Source organism: Choristoneura fumiferana, chromosome Z (assembly GCF_025370935.1).
Source record: "Choristoneura fumiferana chromosome Z, NRCan_CFum_1, whole genome shotgun sequence".
NCBI lineage: Eukaryota > Metazoa > Arthropoda > Insecta > Lepidoptera > Tortricidae > Choristoneura > Choristoneura fumiferana.
In genome coordinates this window covers 28,456,667-28,473,789 of record NC_133472.1, presented here as the reverse complement: position 1 = coordinate 28,473,789, position 17,123 = coordinate 28,456,667, and the positions used below count along the sequence as shown (strand labels likewise).

Sequence of the window (17,123 nt, the reverse complement as noted above, 5' to 3'; positions counted from 1 at the left end):
CGGAAACGGCCTCAACGATTTCGATGAAATTTGGTATGTAGGGGTTTTCGGGGGTGAAAAATCAATCTAAGTTGGTCTTATCACTGGGAATACGCGGATACCGAGTTTAAGCCCGGTCGCCCAGGTACTGTAAATAAGTTTGTGTTGAGTTTATTGAACATAGAACATTATGTGACTGCAATTACTCATTGTTAACACAACTGGCACAACCTACGCTTCAATAGCTTAACTGATTTTCGAGTGTGAAAATGTCGTTAAAATTCTGTAAGATTGATTTAGCATGACGCAGTTTCACTATTATGGTTCATTACTTATAAATACGAAATATATTTGGCCATGGACGATCCTTGCTTTTTGCATATAAGCAGTAGGTACGAGTATAGATTTAATATGTACTCGTATGTGGACAAGTTAAGTTTCAAATAACCCATTCAATAGTTTGTATGTTTAACAAAGTCGGACAATGGAGTATGGCTGCGCATTGTTGTTTTTAATTGTGATGCGCTCCCGTTTCGGGATACCTAGGTATCAAAGGAGGTAACTACGTTTTTTCATCATTTTAGAAGTTTCGCGTAGTTACTCCACTGTAGTGTAGATGTGTCGCTGATAAAGCTTACTTCTTTTTGGAGTAACTTTGAAAGCTGGTCGATTTCTAGCCGCTTTTTATCTAATACTTCTTGTTACAGTCGTGACTGTAATGCGTTGTCAGACAAATTCAAATGCTGGTTCCATGCAGGGGCTATTCAGATGACTATTGGTAATTCTTTAATCGGACGTTTTATAAACCTAGATCATAAAAGTATCAAAGAAATACAGTCATCCATCATCACTTCTTGCCTTTCCTCATTTCGTTGTCATTGTTTTTCGTACATTTCGCATTGTCATGATACAATTGAGCGAACTAGATAATGGGCCATAAACAGTGTTTCTATTTCGTTCCAACAGGTGTCTCATCTTTTTTTATTTTAGAAAGATAAACTGATGAATATCCGTTAACAAAAATGCATGATATAGCTACAAACGTACCTATACCTACTCCAATGGGGTCAAAAGGTGTTCCTTGAACTCTGCTTTTGTCAAGAACACAAGACATAAGCTTGTGTTTGCTCATAAACGGCTGTATCAATTTTATCGACGAATTTTTCGTGGTGTACCCCAGGATCGCTAAGATACACTTTTGGTCCCGGCAGGTGGCGCTGCGACCGAGTTCATAGAAACTGGCATTATGGGGCATACGGGGCTCATTAGCATAGACATTATATTCTACCGATATAGAGAGACACGACCACTCATTCCAACAATACGTTCAAACATTAAACATACGTTTACTACGACCTCAATGTAAGCTCTGAGAATTACATAGTGCTTACTCGTTATTTGGCATAGTAAGCGCGGCGCGGTTCTCATTTATCTGTCGTGTTGTGTCGTGACGCATCAGAACGGTATCGGTTTGTCGTTGCGTTCACATTTATCGATGCAGTATGTTATAACGGCTTGTTGTGTCGCGTCAAAGCTATAGAGAGAGAGAGGGATGGAGAGCATGATAACACAACACGACAGATAAAATGTGAATGCGGCTTTACGCAGGTGTAATAAATACAGGAGATACCGAGGAGTGAACTGTACACAGTACAGGAGAGTGGAGAGCGAGTGTACGGATCGTGAACCTATGTAGGGTGTAGGTGCATACTCGTAATATATCGATATTTATTACGTCTTAAGAACAAAACCTACAACAAGCAACGAGCATAAGTTTAGTATGTCTTCGCATCGAAAAAATGTAGTAAAGTTTGAAACTACAGCGCGGTACCACAGAATAGACACGAGTATAGTACATACAAGCGGTATGTACTAAGAAAGCAATGCGATCTCTTTCTGTCTTACAGTCCCTGTTATGATTCCCAATAAGCTCACTTATTATTTTTGGATTTGATACATTTCGGCGCGGTCAAATTAAGATTGATCCCAGCCTATATACGTCCCACTGCTGGGCACAGGCCTCCTCTCAGAACAAGAGGGCTTGGGCCATAGTTCCCACGCGGGCCCAGTGCGGATTGGGAACTTCGCACGCACCATTGAATCGCTTCGCAGGTTTGTGCAGGTTTCCTCACGATGTTTAATCACGATGTCAAATTAAGATAATGAACTAAAACTTCAATTTATTGAATTAGATATTACTTTGCAGAGGTCCATATCAATGAACTGAAACAATTACTTGGCGTCCGCGACCTTATCAATGATAGCTACGTTTATGCAAGAAATGTGTGTTCATGCAGTCCCTCCACCTCCACACTGTAATCACACAAATCACACAAACCAATCTATCACCATCACCACACTACACTGACGCGTTTTGAACTCAACCAGAGCTGGCAACCACCCCAATGATTTTAAGATACCTATCCAACGATACCCCACACAATAGGGTTAGTCGAGAAAAAAAAACACCCCAGTTTACGTCTATGGGAGGTACACTACAAATTTTTTTTTTAGTTTTTTTACCACTGTCGGCGTGACTGATATGTAGGTATATTCATGACAAATTACAGCTTTCTAGTACTAACGGTCTCTGAACTTAGCCGCGGACAGACAGAAAGACGGACAGACGGCAGACATGGCGAAACCATAAGGGTTCCTAGTTGACTACGGAACCCTTAAAACTTTGTGTTTATAGTGTATGTACCTGATTTGTCTGTTGTATTCGGCGTGTTCGGCCATGTCGACGGTGGTGGCGGCCGAGAGCAGCTCGGCGTAGAGCGCGTGCGAGTCCGGCGCGGGCGGCGGCGACAGGCACTGCGGGCGCGCGCCCTGGTAGAACGACACGCGGACCTTCGCGCGCTCCGAACTGGAATAACGGAGAACGGAGTTAAAATCACTCTCGAATACACCACTATCGAAATTGAGAAAAAAACCGGTCAAGAGCATGTCGGGCCATGCTATTAAAATCTACATCCAATCTGTAAAAAATGTGACAACTAAAGTAAGGCAGTTGAAAATCTAAATGAATAACCCAATTATTACAAACAGTAAGATAAGAATTGAAAGGTGTAGAATAATAATCAATACTAAGTTAAACAGCTCCGATTCATCCCATTTTATAATTCGACTAGCTGTTGCCCCCGACTCCGTCCGCGTAGAATTCGTTTACCGCTATCCCGCAGGAACTGCAATTTTTCAGGATAAAACTATCCTACGTCTTCCCCTTCGGTTTACCGAATTTCCCCTAAATCGGTACAACGATTTAAACGTGAAGAGGTAACAAACAAATGGACATACAAACTTTCGCATTTATAATATAAGTGGGATTGTGATCAGACATAACTTCATAAGGTGTTCAAAATATCACAACATAATTTGAAAACATCTTTTTAATGGGAACATTAGAAAAAGTAAATCGCCTGGCTGCATGTTTGTGTAGAAGTAATGCTTCGTTTCTATCTATGGCAGGTTTTACACCCACTATTTTTTTCCTACTTTAAACAAATTAGTAAACAAGTCCAACCATAATTGTATAGTTTGACAAAATTGGTGCACTCTTCACATTTTCCTACATCTTAATTTGGCTTCTAATGACAATATGAATAGCAATAAATTAATTAAACTTTTCTATATTCTCATAGTTTCCAAAACTATAATAAAGATATGATTTAGACGGCTAAACTACCACATTGTGCACATTGTTCGTTAGGTACCTACTTAACTTTTTTATCAAATAATCATAAAAATTTGCAAGGATGTAAGAAATTTAAATTAAAGCACCAATGGAAGAGTAGTTTAAGTACCCTATTTTCGCATTTAGATGTAGATGACAGTGCAATTAATAAATTGTAGGAAAAACTTTCAGAAAGAAAAATAAAGATTTAGCCAAAGCAATTAAAATTGTGCAATAAAACAATATTAATAAATTAAAATAATTCGCTTAGCGGCAATGCATAATTAAATGAACTTAACAAAATGACAAAAATGGGTCTCAATATTAATGACTTCATTATTCAGCCAAGCACCCACTTGTTTTTTAAACTCATTTGCATAGGAGCCCGGCCTTGCATTCGTTTTGCATGTGTATGTGAACAATACAATACACATTCCTAATGATCAAATGATGTTATGTGGCTATATCATAACATGCATAAAGACTTGTTAAATGATCAACGGAAGTAACCAATGACACATTACATCAATTACATTACATAATATAATCAGTGGATCCCCTACAAATACAATCTGTTGCTCACAACATTGCTGCAGGTAATCAGTCACATTTGATTAAGTAAAGATTTTGTGTGCCTAAATGTGACAATGAAATTAATTAGTCCAAAAGCTTTCAAGATTTTTTATAGACCTTTATGTGAGACACAGTTTATTTAATGACCTTCCTGGAAAGTTTATGGTTTCAAAAATAAAATCAACTAAGTCAAAAAGCCAGATACAGCATCAAGCCTTTTGTTAAGAAAGCCTAACAGAGAGGAATTGTGTAAAACAAATCTGCTGCTTGTTACTTTGTCACAGCCAAGCAAAATCAACAAATTAGACCTCCACCCACATTTGACCTATTAGCACACTGTGTCACATCACAGTCTGGTCTGGATGGACAATCTAAAAACCTGACATCACTCTTCCTATTATAAGTTATGATCCAATTCAATATCTATTTATGGTAAAATGAACTAATCATTAGTTGAACAGTTTATTTGCAATGGGATTTCAAGGTCAGGTGAAACAATCTACTAACCTAGTTGTGGCCTTCTTGTATGAATGATTAATTTATTCTTTGCATGATAAATATAATATTCCCGGAATGAATTACAGTCTGTTCAGTATACAAATGGACAGAAGGAAAATAAGCTCTTTATAGTGCACGCTTTAGGAAGTCATTTAATAAATAGCATTTTTTTAGTGTACAGTCCAAACTTAATTCTAACTAAAATATTGAAGATATCAATATACTGTCATTTATTCATTGATTAGCTGTTGCCCGCGACTCCGTTCACGTAGAATTCGTTTCTTGCTATCCCGCAGGAACTATGCAATTTTCCAGGATAAAAACTATTCTATGTCCTTCCCTGGGACTTGTACTATCTGTATACCGAATATATCAATCGGTTCAGCGGTTAAGACATGAAGAGGTAAGTAATGTTGTGTTGTGTATTTTATAAGTACATTACATTTTTATCTACTTACAAAATAAACAAAATTATGACTTCATCTTATTAATTCTTTTATTCATGATCATCATCATCATTATTATGATGTTACAAAAAATGTTTAGAACCCCTTCTTCTGTGACCTTCTAGAGTCCAATGTTATCTTGAATGGACTATACTTGAGCTGAAAAGTATATAGGTACCTATTATTGCAGTCGAGTTCATAAACTTGTGAGCAAAAATTTGATCAAAAATATCTGTATACCATCTCTATTGTTAATGGTGTAGTTGTGTTCAGATATTTTTGATAAAATTTTTGCTCACAGGTTTATGAACTCGACTGTACAGTACTTAACTACTTTTTAGTAAAAATTTTATCAAAAATATGTGAACAAACACAACCCTATTGTTAATGGTGTAGAAGTATGTATAGATATTTTTGATAGTATTTTTGATCGGAAGTACAAGAACTTGACTGTACCAAACTTCAAAAAGGAGGATATCAATTTGTTTTTTTTGCTGTAGGTATTATTTGCAAGTCTCTTTAGTATAACCTATGAATTACTTTTTTTAAATATGTCATTGCTTGGTTGTATGCATGTTGTATGTAATTGTTATTGAAAAAAAAAACACAAATTTGTTCCATTCTTAAATCATGTACAGTACATATCGCGTATGAATTCGCCACTAGAGGCGCTAGTGTATTGTGAGGTCTCCGAAATGTCAAATCTCAGTTTTTGGGTGAGCTACGCGGGTTTATTTATAATTAGAATAATTTTGTGAATATTTTGCAATATCTGAAATTAATTATGGCAAATATGCATTCGGGGGCAATGAATGTCTGTTTTTGAGACAGTTTGTGACTTTTCTCCAAACAAAACAGGGACTATGCAACACTGTGGCATGCTCGATATTTTTATGGTACGGTTTTAAGGTGTATTAAATATGATTTTAATCTAAACTTTGTCTTTACGCCCATAATAACAGACTGAAAGCCATACATAAAAACCTCACGCAACAGTGCACCATCTAGTGAGACATAAAACGATAGCCCTCATTACTTGGAGTTAACACTTGACTGATGGGCGTGCCTTTAGTCAATTTTCAACTTTGACATCATACAAATAAAGCCATTTTTAGTATACCGCTACCCACATTTACAGATTATGTAAAAACTATTTTATTTGTATGACCTTAAAGTTGAAAATTGACTGAAGGCACGCCCATCTGTCAAGTGTTAACTCCAAGCAATCGTACTGTACCTACCTACTGTATTAAAAATTGGTAGAAGCTTGGTAGAAGTCAGTAAGAGGCATCAAATAACCTAAAAAGTTAATGAAGTCATTCAGTATTCATTTATTTAAATTATAAGTAATTTGACTTTACAAGTTAGGTGGTGATTGTGATAATATAGGTCACTACTCCCAATTGCACTCTAAAACACATAAGATCCTAACTAATTGAACCAGTGCACTGAAGTTGACTGCAGTGGGTGCAATTAATTAGACTAAGTAGGTACGGGAGTCAGGAAAATATAAAGGAGGGAATGCAAGTAATATTACGTTCCCTTGAGCTACTAGTAGTCGTAAAGTGTCAAGTGGTTTTAGCTAAACCTACTTTGAAAATCATATATTATTGTACTCAAGTGTAGGCGCGGCGCCGCGCCGCTCGGTGCAAGGTTACGCGCACATCACGGCACCACAGGGTGGAACCTCAATTAAGAAGCCGATCAGTGATAGTGACATTATAAATAGAACTTATGATTCGAAACTTCTGCCAATTCATGTTTACTGTATCAACATGTCTAGTAGCGACCTTGGGCTCCCTATGGCGGAAGAACGGAGTCATTTTAATGTTTATAAATCAGTCCTTGTGACGTCATGATGACCGAATTCTACATACATTAGGCCAAAAATTTGTTTAGATCTATCTGTTCGACTCATAATGTATCCAATATAACAACAATGTACCGACTAACATACGCAATCGGTGTCTAAATAAGAAAACCTCGACAGTGAAATTGTAAAACACAAAAACTTATCGGCAGGTGAACACCCAACCAACACCGCTCTATGACGTATTTGTTCACTCACCTAATAAAAATCACACAATTACACTGACCACAGAAATACTCATTAGCCACTTGTTATTCCAAATCGATCACGAATATAATTACTGACAACAATTCATAAACAATAGCGCAATATGCGCTTTACGTTGTTTAGTTTCGCCCGTGGACGCTCTGGACTCAGTATTCCCAACTTCAACCAACCCAACCCAACTACAAACAACATCGATCTCGGAAGTTGCGAGCTCGTTGCGAATGGAATGGAGCGGAGAAGAACAGAACAGCGCTATTCGTTCGTTCGTTCACTCCCTTGACTAGTGACGTAACGTCAGCGAATGGAGTAGGTATTATAACGAAGCGTTATTTTATCGCGTTAAAAGGTTAATCGCGATAAAGTAACTTTAGTTTAATTTTCTGGCATGATAGTGTTCAAAGAGAAAACTAATTGGATATTGTTTCTAATACTGTCTTGTCTTAGCATCGGCAGATTTTTTTTATCCAAACTATGATTTTAATGATTTTATCGGTATGAAGTGGGAAATTTTATTAAAAACCCAATATTAAATTCAATATGTGAAGTCTCACGTAATTACCTCAGTGTTTGATTAATTACAATTAAATTAACTAAGTTATCGCTTAGTGAAGTTTCGTAGCCGTTACTAAAAATACGACGCAAAAAACTGTATACATGCAAAAGAGCATATCTCCATAGCGCTTGTTTACGTCCTTTTGATGAGAAGCGCAGTTTTTCGGCAATAACTTTACTCAAGGACGGTAGCTATCTGATCATGTTGTAACCAATTTTGGTTGAAATTTTTTATTAGGTTTTACCTTTGCGTTTTTAGTCATATTGTTTGAACACACAGTTCGTAAATATGTGGGGGACGCAGTTTTTGCAACTTTCGGAGCGATTATTTCCGACAATATTTACAGTAATAAAAAAACATTCAGGAGCCTTAAAGTGGTTTTAACGAAACTTGTGGAAATACTTCCAACACGTTGATTTAGACGGACAGACAGAACGAAACTATAAGGGCTCCTTTTTGTCATTTTAACTACGAAACCATAAAAAAAGTTTGGTTTCAAGTAAATATGATTGATTTATTTGTTATTTTGAGTATGACGACGAAATTTCCTATACCCTCCTAAGTCCTCGCGTACTTTATAAGGGACCAATTAGAATAACGACCGTATGTACTTTATAAAGTAGGTACAAACTATTCATTGAATAAAGAATTCTAAGAATTTTGAAATAATATCCAAAATAACAAAGCAGATCAACCACGTCTAGGTCCTAAGCACTAAAGTCGTTAAAAAATGTCAGGACTCAGGAGGATATAGGAGTTTTCATTGCTGTGTGCAATGAGGGTTTTCACGGAGGCGAAATATCGTCGTCGTCGTACCTCACGATACTAACACCATCTAGCGATATTTCGCCTCTGTGAAAACCCTCATTGTGTTGTGGGCACAATGTTTTTTTATTCCCTTTTTATTCTACAATGCTGTTGCTTACAATATGTAACTGTACCAAAATAATATAAATAAATAAATAAATTGGTAAGCAGTCCGTTAGCTTCATCTTCTTTAGGAGACACGTGACTTTTGGCTCAAGCTAAGCTCGGTCACCCAGGTAGGTACTATTTTTTGAGTGTCATAGAGATGCACTAGGTAGGTGCAGGGATTTTTCCATATTCTCACGGGATACAACTCGGTGATTTTCTTTGTTAAATTGTAATTCGCGGAATTAAGTTGGTAGGTACACAGTAAAAAACAAATCGGACAAGTGCAAGTTAAACTCGTGTGGAGAAGGTGGAAAATTTCTACGTACCTACTAAGTATAAATACCTTATTATGAATTTACATCATCCATCAAGGTATGAATTTGGTTTGATGTTTGTATCACTGCTGTACCACTACCATGAGTTTACAGTGACCGTACTCGATAACGACGGCGTTAATTATTTATAGAGGCGCTGTACAATTTCTCTATACAAATAATTTACGCAATTTTTTTTTTTTATTTTTTATGAATTTACTGGTCGGAGCTCTAACTGGACATGCCTTACTAAACAAGCACTTACATAATCTAGGTGTTACAGACAGCCCCCTGTGCAGAGCATGCCCGGAGGCAGAAGAGACAGCCACACATCCTTCTGGAGTGCTCTGCTTCTGGTGTGGTGAACTACAGGGCACTACACCTCGGATCATGCTGGCATGAATAGTGCCTACAGCCTAATCACGCAAAATAGGCGCACTTAGATGTCGAATTGCAGAAAACAGCCCGCTAATACCTATATCTATCGCTTTTAGGGGAGGTAAAATCAGTTACGTAGGGCAAATCCGTTTATACGACACCAGATATAACTAACGAGATATCGGATGTAACTAGGTACCTACTACCTAGAAAAAAGTTCCAACACCATCTTAATTACCAGAACAACACTGGTTATAACGTCCAAACGTGTTCAACGACCAAATATTGCTGTCCCTTCGATGTCGTTATAAATGGTTTTGACCTTCCAATACTCACTCTTCTTCCACGGGTGTGTACGGGAACGAAGTCTCTTGCGGCTTCGGCGGCGGACTGCTCTCCGGCTCCTCTTGCAGAGGGCTCTCGTAGATCAGTGTCTCGACCATGGACCCCTTCGAACTTCCGAACGACACCCTAGTGAGATACAAAAAATATCTATTTACAAAACTCGGAACCGCTTTGAAAATAAAAATAAAACAATTTTGGCTGGTGTATGATTGTGCGTGATCTACCAACATACTATTTTCACACATAGGTATCTAATAGGTAATGTAAAAAAAATCTCGACGCGTATAAAAGTAGGTACATACATACTACCCAGTAATGAATTTAAAAAATTGTAACCCCGAAAGAAGTGACTATCGTAAAAAGACGTGTAGGTACTTACTCTGACGAGCAAAAATAAAGGGCTGGTTACAAAAGTGATGATAACTACAAAACCCGCTGTGATAGCTTCTTCAAGTACCTAAAATGAGTTTAGTGAAGAGTTATTACCTATTTATGTATGCGAAGTTAAATGAAGCTTCGATGTAGGTACTTTTTAAATCAAGAAGATATAATATATAATATATAGAATATAATATATAGTTTAATAGTTTTAGGACCTATTGCGATTTTAGTAACCGACACTTTTTGCTCGTCAGTGTATCTTCCTACCTAATTAATAATGATCATAATATGGTTGCCAACCACAATTTCATAAACTATGATTTACAATTGGTTTTCATAACATCACAATTTGTAGAAAAAAAACAAATACAAAAGTGGCGCAAAAGTTTTTGAATAGGTACCTACACGACCTTCTCAGGACAGGACCCAGAAAGTTTCTTAAAAACAATTTTAGGATAGTCCAGACAGGATACCCCCAGAATGAGGGACCTGGGAAAAGAGGAAGGTTGGCAACCCTAGGCTGACACAACTGCAAGGCATGCAATGTAATTTCGTGCTGGCACCATACAATGTAATACTTCTTCTTCTTCTTAACAGGGTAAATTACATTCCCTGAATATGGCAATCGATACTCTTATTGAGAAACCATTTTAACCAGCGTCGTGTTATTCGTAGATGTTGTTCTCCAATTTCGACAGATTTCATTTCAATTTTCAATTTTGTATAGGTGCGTGAAGGAATATTCTTGTTTAGAAATGGATCGGAGGATTATTATCATTGGACTGGATAAATAATTAAATATAAGGAAAAAATATAATCTAAATTATGAATTGGTAGGAATTTAATTAATGATAATACAATTTTTTTATTCGATAATGATAATACCGGTATACAGGAGAGGTCATAACATAAGGAAGGGGAGCTTTATTTTCCTTTCCACAAGAATATCATGCAGGGAAGGATTATTATGCAAGGGATGTTGGTAATACTTGTTTGATACCTGTTTGACTTCGGGCCTAAACGTTATTCTTTTACCAAGTTTAAGACGCAAAGAACATTAATTTCTTAGACGGCATAAAAATATAAAGCTGGCAATAATTATGCTGGCAATATTTTTCCGCTGGTTAACGAGGTTCGGGATCGCTGATCAGGGGACCTAATAATATTATTGCCGACGCCAGAAAATAAAAGATCATGAGGACGGATGTAAAGATCCTACACGTATTTAACGTACCTACGTGCGTACGTACCTACCCACTGGCTATATATATATGTCGTATTGAAGTTTAAAAAAATAAAAAAGAGTACCTGTCTATACAATATTAAGTACGGTCACCAGCACAATATCTGACAACAGCGTGCATAAATATCTGATACCTACGACTCTATTTCTAGGGCCGGAAGGACGTGTCAGATATTTTTGCTCGCTCCGCTGTGGCAGATATTAATGCTGGTCACTGTACCTAAGTACTTATATTAAAATTAAACATTTTTCGATTCTGTGACACCAAGGTTTAAATTTAAAGTGAATTTTATAAATTAAATTCTTTTGATTCTGTAGGTACTTACCTACATAAAATTCGGACTTAAAAAGCATAACATTTTAAAAATAAATCTTGATAACTGTCGTGTCTTTCAATGTGACATTCGATTTCAAATATCAAGAAGCTATTTACATAGCTATTTCGTTTATTTCTTATACTATCTATACAGATTGTTTTTAAAAACTTGAAACCTACGAGTTTTGGTCCTTATAGAGGTGGTATCTATCACGTAGCTGTAAGTATAGTATTGGGCTGTGGGTTGGCTGTGGGCATTTGGGCAAGTGGGTAAACACAATATTGCATAGGCACCTACCTATTATCCCAAGGTTTCGAATTTCTTAAAATTGTAATGTTTACCTATTTGCCTACCTCCTTTTTTTTTCCTCAGATAATTTTAATGGCAATGTAATCATTGTAGCGAATAGCAATTATTTATACCTAATATTAATTACTGCCACGAGAAGTTCTACATAGGTTCACTTCGTTATGATCGGGGCTAGATAATGTTAATAATTATCTATGGGGTCACCAGAACGGGTCAAGTTTCACTTTAAATAAGTGCCTATCAATATGATTTTCTAGTAGGTATAGGTACAGACAGGGGCAGGGGTATCATACTAAGAGACAGTGGCGTAGCGTGGGTCTCAGCTGCCCGGGTCCGAAGAAAATTTTGCCGCCCTCTTATTTAGGGTACTCATTCTAATCGGTTTGACCGAATCGTAGTGCGATATTTTTTTGTTATTTTTTTAGCATTATAAAGAAGTTATTTATATTAAAAACACTATTGAAAAATAAGTCACATCAAACACCTACATAGTCGTATGTAACAAGTCAGCAAGGACTATGATGATTTACATGCTTTTGGTATCATAAATCATAAGTAATACTTAGTTACTGTTAGTTTAAAAACGTTTTTCAACGCAAAGCAGACTCGTCAAGATTGTTTACCCTTTTTCTAATGCTAAAAAAACGAAGTATAAATAAGTAGGTATTACGTGATTAGTGATTACAAGCGTCTTGTCAACAATTTTGTGCTTATCCTGCAATTGCAAACCCAGCACCAGCTCAGCCTCATTAATAAATCGTCGTTTTTTTATATCTTAATTGTATTATAATTTTGCCGCGTGTTATACTGTTTCTATTTGTAAAAGTACAATTGACCGATTTTAAACAAATTGACTTTCTAATAAGCTATAGAGTTCGCACAGCCTTTTAAGGCGGTCACGTAATTTTTAACACTTCTTTATAGTTTGCCCGTATCTGTGGCGGTCGTTGGAAAGCTACTTAACATTCCTAGTTATACCTATACCAACCTATATATATATTACCTACTTGCCCATTTAGGCCACAGAGACTGCAATAATACGATTCTTATTATCAATGGTGAAATCAGTATCTAAATACGTATGACTTTAAGAACAGAACTATACTATATTATATTCACTTTCAAATTATAGTTCAAGAAATTATGAATTGGTAACTTGTTATGTGCTCAGTGGTTTTACGTACCTACCTATACTTATCTAAAGTATCACGCTACATTATTCGTGTGTCAGAAATTTCAACGATGCATTACCTATGTGGAAGCCCTTAATTGGTTTACAGTACTGATTTCATAAAGAAGGAATAATGGCAAAAAAAGATCGTGGCCCCTTGGTTCCCAAGTTTGACCCGAACACGGAGGCGTTCCAGAGCCGCGCGCAGTGGAAGAAGGTAGACATTTGCCGCAAGCTGTGGTTCGAGCGATGGAGCTGGCTGCTGGACGAGAGGAAGTAAGAGCGCCTCCATTCACTAATTTTCGTCATAAGTATCATCATCGCCTCGGCCTATTTATGTCCTACTGCTGGTCGCAGGCCTCCTTTCAGAATGAGGCTTGCGGTATATTACCTTTACTTGCCCGAATTTCATTGTCAACCGAAGTTTGCTGGCGGCTTCAGGGGGCTTAACAGATGCTCTGGGGAGGCTATAGACTGGCTAAATAATTTAGATTTAGTTTTATAAGAAACGCAGGACTTGTATCTTTGAAAGGCCGTACGATAATAATAATAATTTGCCCGAATTTCGTGTGCTATAATATTCAACCGTCATAATATTGTTTCTTATAAATTTATTATCACTACTCATTCTTTACCATATTAATCAAATGACAAAATCTTTGTTTCCCATAATATTAATTTCAATAATTTCATTTTTCATAATCATTGTAAGCCATAAGTATCACATGCCATAATATCATTTGCCATCCATGTAGCGTGAGTATCGACACACTATACTGATAAATTCCATACGTCAAACCAGCCTTTGAATTAGGTAAATTTGAATCACAAAGATAAGGTTAGGTTAGAATTCCGACATTTGATTTGTGCGAGCGAGCAAGACTGTTCGGAGCAGAAGCGACTCGGATAAGTTAGGTTCCGAAGGCTAAGACGGGAGCGAAGCGGAGCGTAGCTCCCGCCTTAGCCTTCGATGTTAGGTATTTTTTTATAGCAGCCCGAATAATAAAGATAATAGATAGATTATTAATATAAAAAAGCAATTTTAATCAATCCGCACTGGGAACCCCCGCGTGGGAACTATGGCCCAAGCCCTCTTGTTCTGAGAGGAGGCCTGTGCCCAGCAGTGGGACGTATATAGGCTGGGATGGAAATTTTCTAGTAGACGAAACGTTCGGGCAAATGAAGTTTCGGGCATATGAACTTCGGGCAAATGAAATTATGGCATATAACTTTCAGGAAAACAATAGATAACCGTGTCACCTAAAGGTGTTTCCTCATAATGTTTTCCTTCACCAGAAATTTCAAGTGTAATTTCGCAACAAATATTCGAAAAACTATGAGGTGCGAGCTCGAGCTCGAACCTACGACTCTCTGCTTGAGAGGCCATAGGCCATAGGCCATAGGTTAAACTATGAGGTGCGAGCTCGAGCTCGAACCTACGACTCTCTGCTTGAGAGGCCATAGGCCATAGGCTATAGGTTAAACTATGAGGTGCGAGCTCGAGCTCGAACCTACGACTCTCTGCTTGAGAGGCCATAGGCCATAGGCCATAGGTTAAACTATGAGGTGCGAGCTCGAGCTCGAACCTACGACTCTCTGCTTGAGAGGCCATAGGCCATAGGTTAAACCACTAGGCTACCACGGTTTTTTATTTATTTACTGCTACCAAATACTCAGTGGCATAAAGGTGTAGCTAAAGATATTTTAGACGTCTTAGTAACGTCCATATATTTGTACTGTAAGCCTAAAATGTATATAAACTGTTATAAATAAATAAATAAATAAATTACTACCTACCTAAATTGGTAGTTTCGAATTACTATGACTTCTAAACATATGTTTTGGAAATTTGTGCAATATAATCAAGTTAAGTTAGCTACCTATTAATGTAGAGTCATCTATGAAATTGATGTTGAAGCAAAAAATATAATTCTTAAGCATCTCAATAACATCCTCCCCTCACAAGGCACAATGACGAAATTATCAACGGTGTATCTAAAGTAGGGCACTGAGGGTCTCAAGCGTGGGGAGCGAAATTTGGGGCGCGCCGACAGAATTGACCAAAAGCGAAGACTAGTCCCATGGAAGCCTAATTATCATATAGTCCCAAGCACTGTTTTCATTAAACGTGGAACATAAATAATAACGGCAACCTATGAATGCTGAAACCGACGCAACGCTAGATCAAACTTCTGGCCATTCTCCAACTGAATGTCAGTAAATGTTTGCTCCGTCAACTCTTGATACGCACGCAGCGATTATAATGCGAGCTCGCGATGTCTTCGTAAACCCAATTAGAACCATGTGCAGTCTTCTTCACTTGTGTAAGCCGGAATAAGATTAGCTCTATAAATGTTCATCTAACTAGATAGTTACGGCTTAGGTGCAGTTAGTATTTATTCGTCTGCCTTGCGCTAGGAGCCCCCTCCTAACAACGTCGAAGTGGGAACATTCAGTACGGATATTAAATTTAGTATCATAAACTGAACTATGTATACATAATGTTGTGTTTGCTGTGGATTCAATGTCAATACCATACCATACCACCTGTCTGACGTATGGACTATTATAACGAGTGTTTGTTTATTGTTACTAAACTAAGCAACACTCAAATAAGATTATTTGCTGAAGCTTTTAAAAATTCATAAACATAAATTCATTGATTATAATTGACCCCGGCTAAGTAATTCCTAATTTAAAATTCGTCCATTAAGGATAACATTGGACTCTAGAAGATCACAGAAGAAGGGGTTCTAAACTTTTTTTGTGAAGTCGTAATAATGATGATGATGATGATGAATAAAAGAAGTAACTAGATGAAGTCATAATTTTGTTTACTTTGTAAGTAGATTAATACGTAATATACTCTAGACTACTCTATCACTTCTTTCTGTAAGTTATTACGTGTTCACTTCACAGCCTTTTTTGCAAGAATTTTGATGAAATAAAGCTTATGTGCCAATATTTATAACGCGTAGGTATGTACAGTCAGTTCATGTTAAATTTTATCGGCAGATTAGCAAAATTCGCTACAGTAATGGGTGGAGTGATATATTTTAAACTGATTATGGCAACAAAATCATTTTCACTTCTCATGCTCGTAAATTTCGCATTTATGCTGGATCAAGGCGACATAAAATGACTATTTATGTTCTAGTGCATAAATTAAAATTTTTGTCTAAGACCAAGGTAATCAGATGTCAACAGACACGTTACAACCAAAAAAAGCTCTTATCATTTTTAAGCATTTTTAATTTGTTTAAAACTAAAAATAAATCAAAATAAATCAATAAAACCAAAAATTTATAATTATGTATATTAGCAAAAAATAAAACAAAAAAATAAATAAAAAAGGTATGTACCTAGTAAGTAGTACCTAGTAAGTGAACAATTGTTTCCACTGTTGCTATTTCATTTCCTCGCAATCGAAATGAAAAGCAGGGTGTAAACTCGAGCATTAAACCCATTTTCTCCTCGACGTGTCTATCCACCCTCGGCGTACCGGCTCGGGTGGCTATATGAAAATCTCGGATAAAAAGGCTCGTTTTATGCTCTTGTTGTACAATCTACTATTTTAACTTCTTGTGCTCGTAAACATTGTACCTATTTATGCTGGATCTTGGCCGTAAAAAATATTTTATTCAGTAGTGCATAAAGTAGTTTTTTCTTTTAATAATTTATGTTCTAAAACTAACAAATTTGATAATCTAATAAGTTAATCCATAACACATACAATGCATATAGCATGCATGGAAAATAAAAGGTAGTTAGTAAAATAATGTTGTTTCCACTGTATTTAATTTTCTCGCAATCGAAGTGAAAAGGAAAGTGTATAACTTAACTTGCGCAGAAAACTCAATTTATCTTCGACTTGACTATCATCTGCGATTCGATTGGATATAAATTAGCGTCTCGGATAAAATGGTGCGTTTGATGCACTTAAATATATTA

At 36.8% G+C, this 17,123-nt stretch overlaps 2 protein-coding genes across 6 annotated transcripts in view; one reads left to right on the top strand and one right to left on the bottom strand.

Annotated features, from left to right (window-relative positions):
* Window positions 1-17,123, bottom strand: part of LOC141433436 (uncharacterized) — a 35,825-nt gene that overhangs the window by 6,778 nt on the left and 11,924 nt on the right. For both annotated transcript variants that reach the window (XM_074095476.1, XM_074095484.1), the window contains exons 4-5: window positions 9,743-9,877; window positions 2,684-2,845 (exon numbers count right to left, since the gene is read on the bottom strand). In XM_074095476.1, coding sequence (XP_073951577.1) covers window positions 2,684-2,845; window positions 9,743-9,877 — 297 coding nt within the window. The remainder of the gene's footprint in view (window positions 1-2,683; window positions 2,846-9,742; window positions 9,878-17,123) is intronic.
* LOC141439272 (uncharacterized) overlaps window positions 11,772-17,123 on the top strand; it is an 8,598-nt gene continuing 3,246 nt past the window's right edge. Inside the window, exons 1-2 of one of the 4 annotated variants that reach the window (XM_074103541.1) lie at window positions 11,772-11,911; window positions 13,282-13,448. In XM_074103541.1, coding sequence (XP_073959642.1) covers window positions 13,306-13,448 — 143 coding nt within the window. In that variant the 5' untranslated portion in view covers window positions 11,772-11,911; window positions 13,282-13,305. Of the gene's footprint in view, window positions 11,912-12,871; window positions 13,449-17,123 lie in introns of those variants that run through there. The other 3 variants (XM_074103548.1, XM_074103533.1, XM_074103524.1) reach the window with 3 other exon arrangements.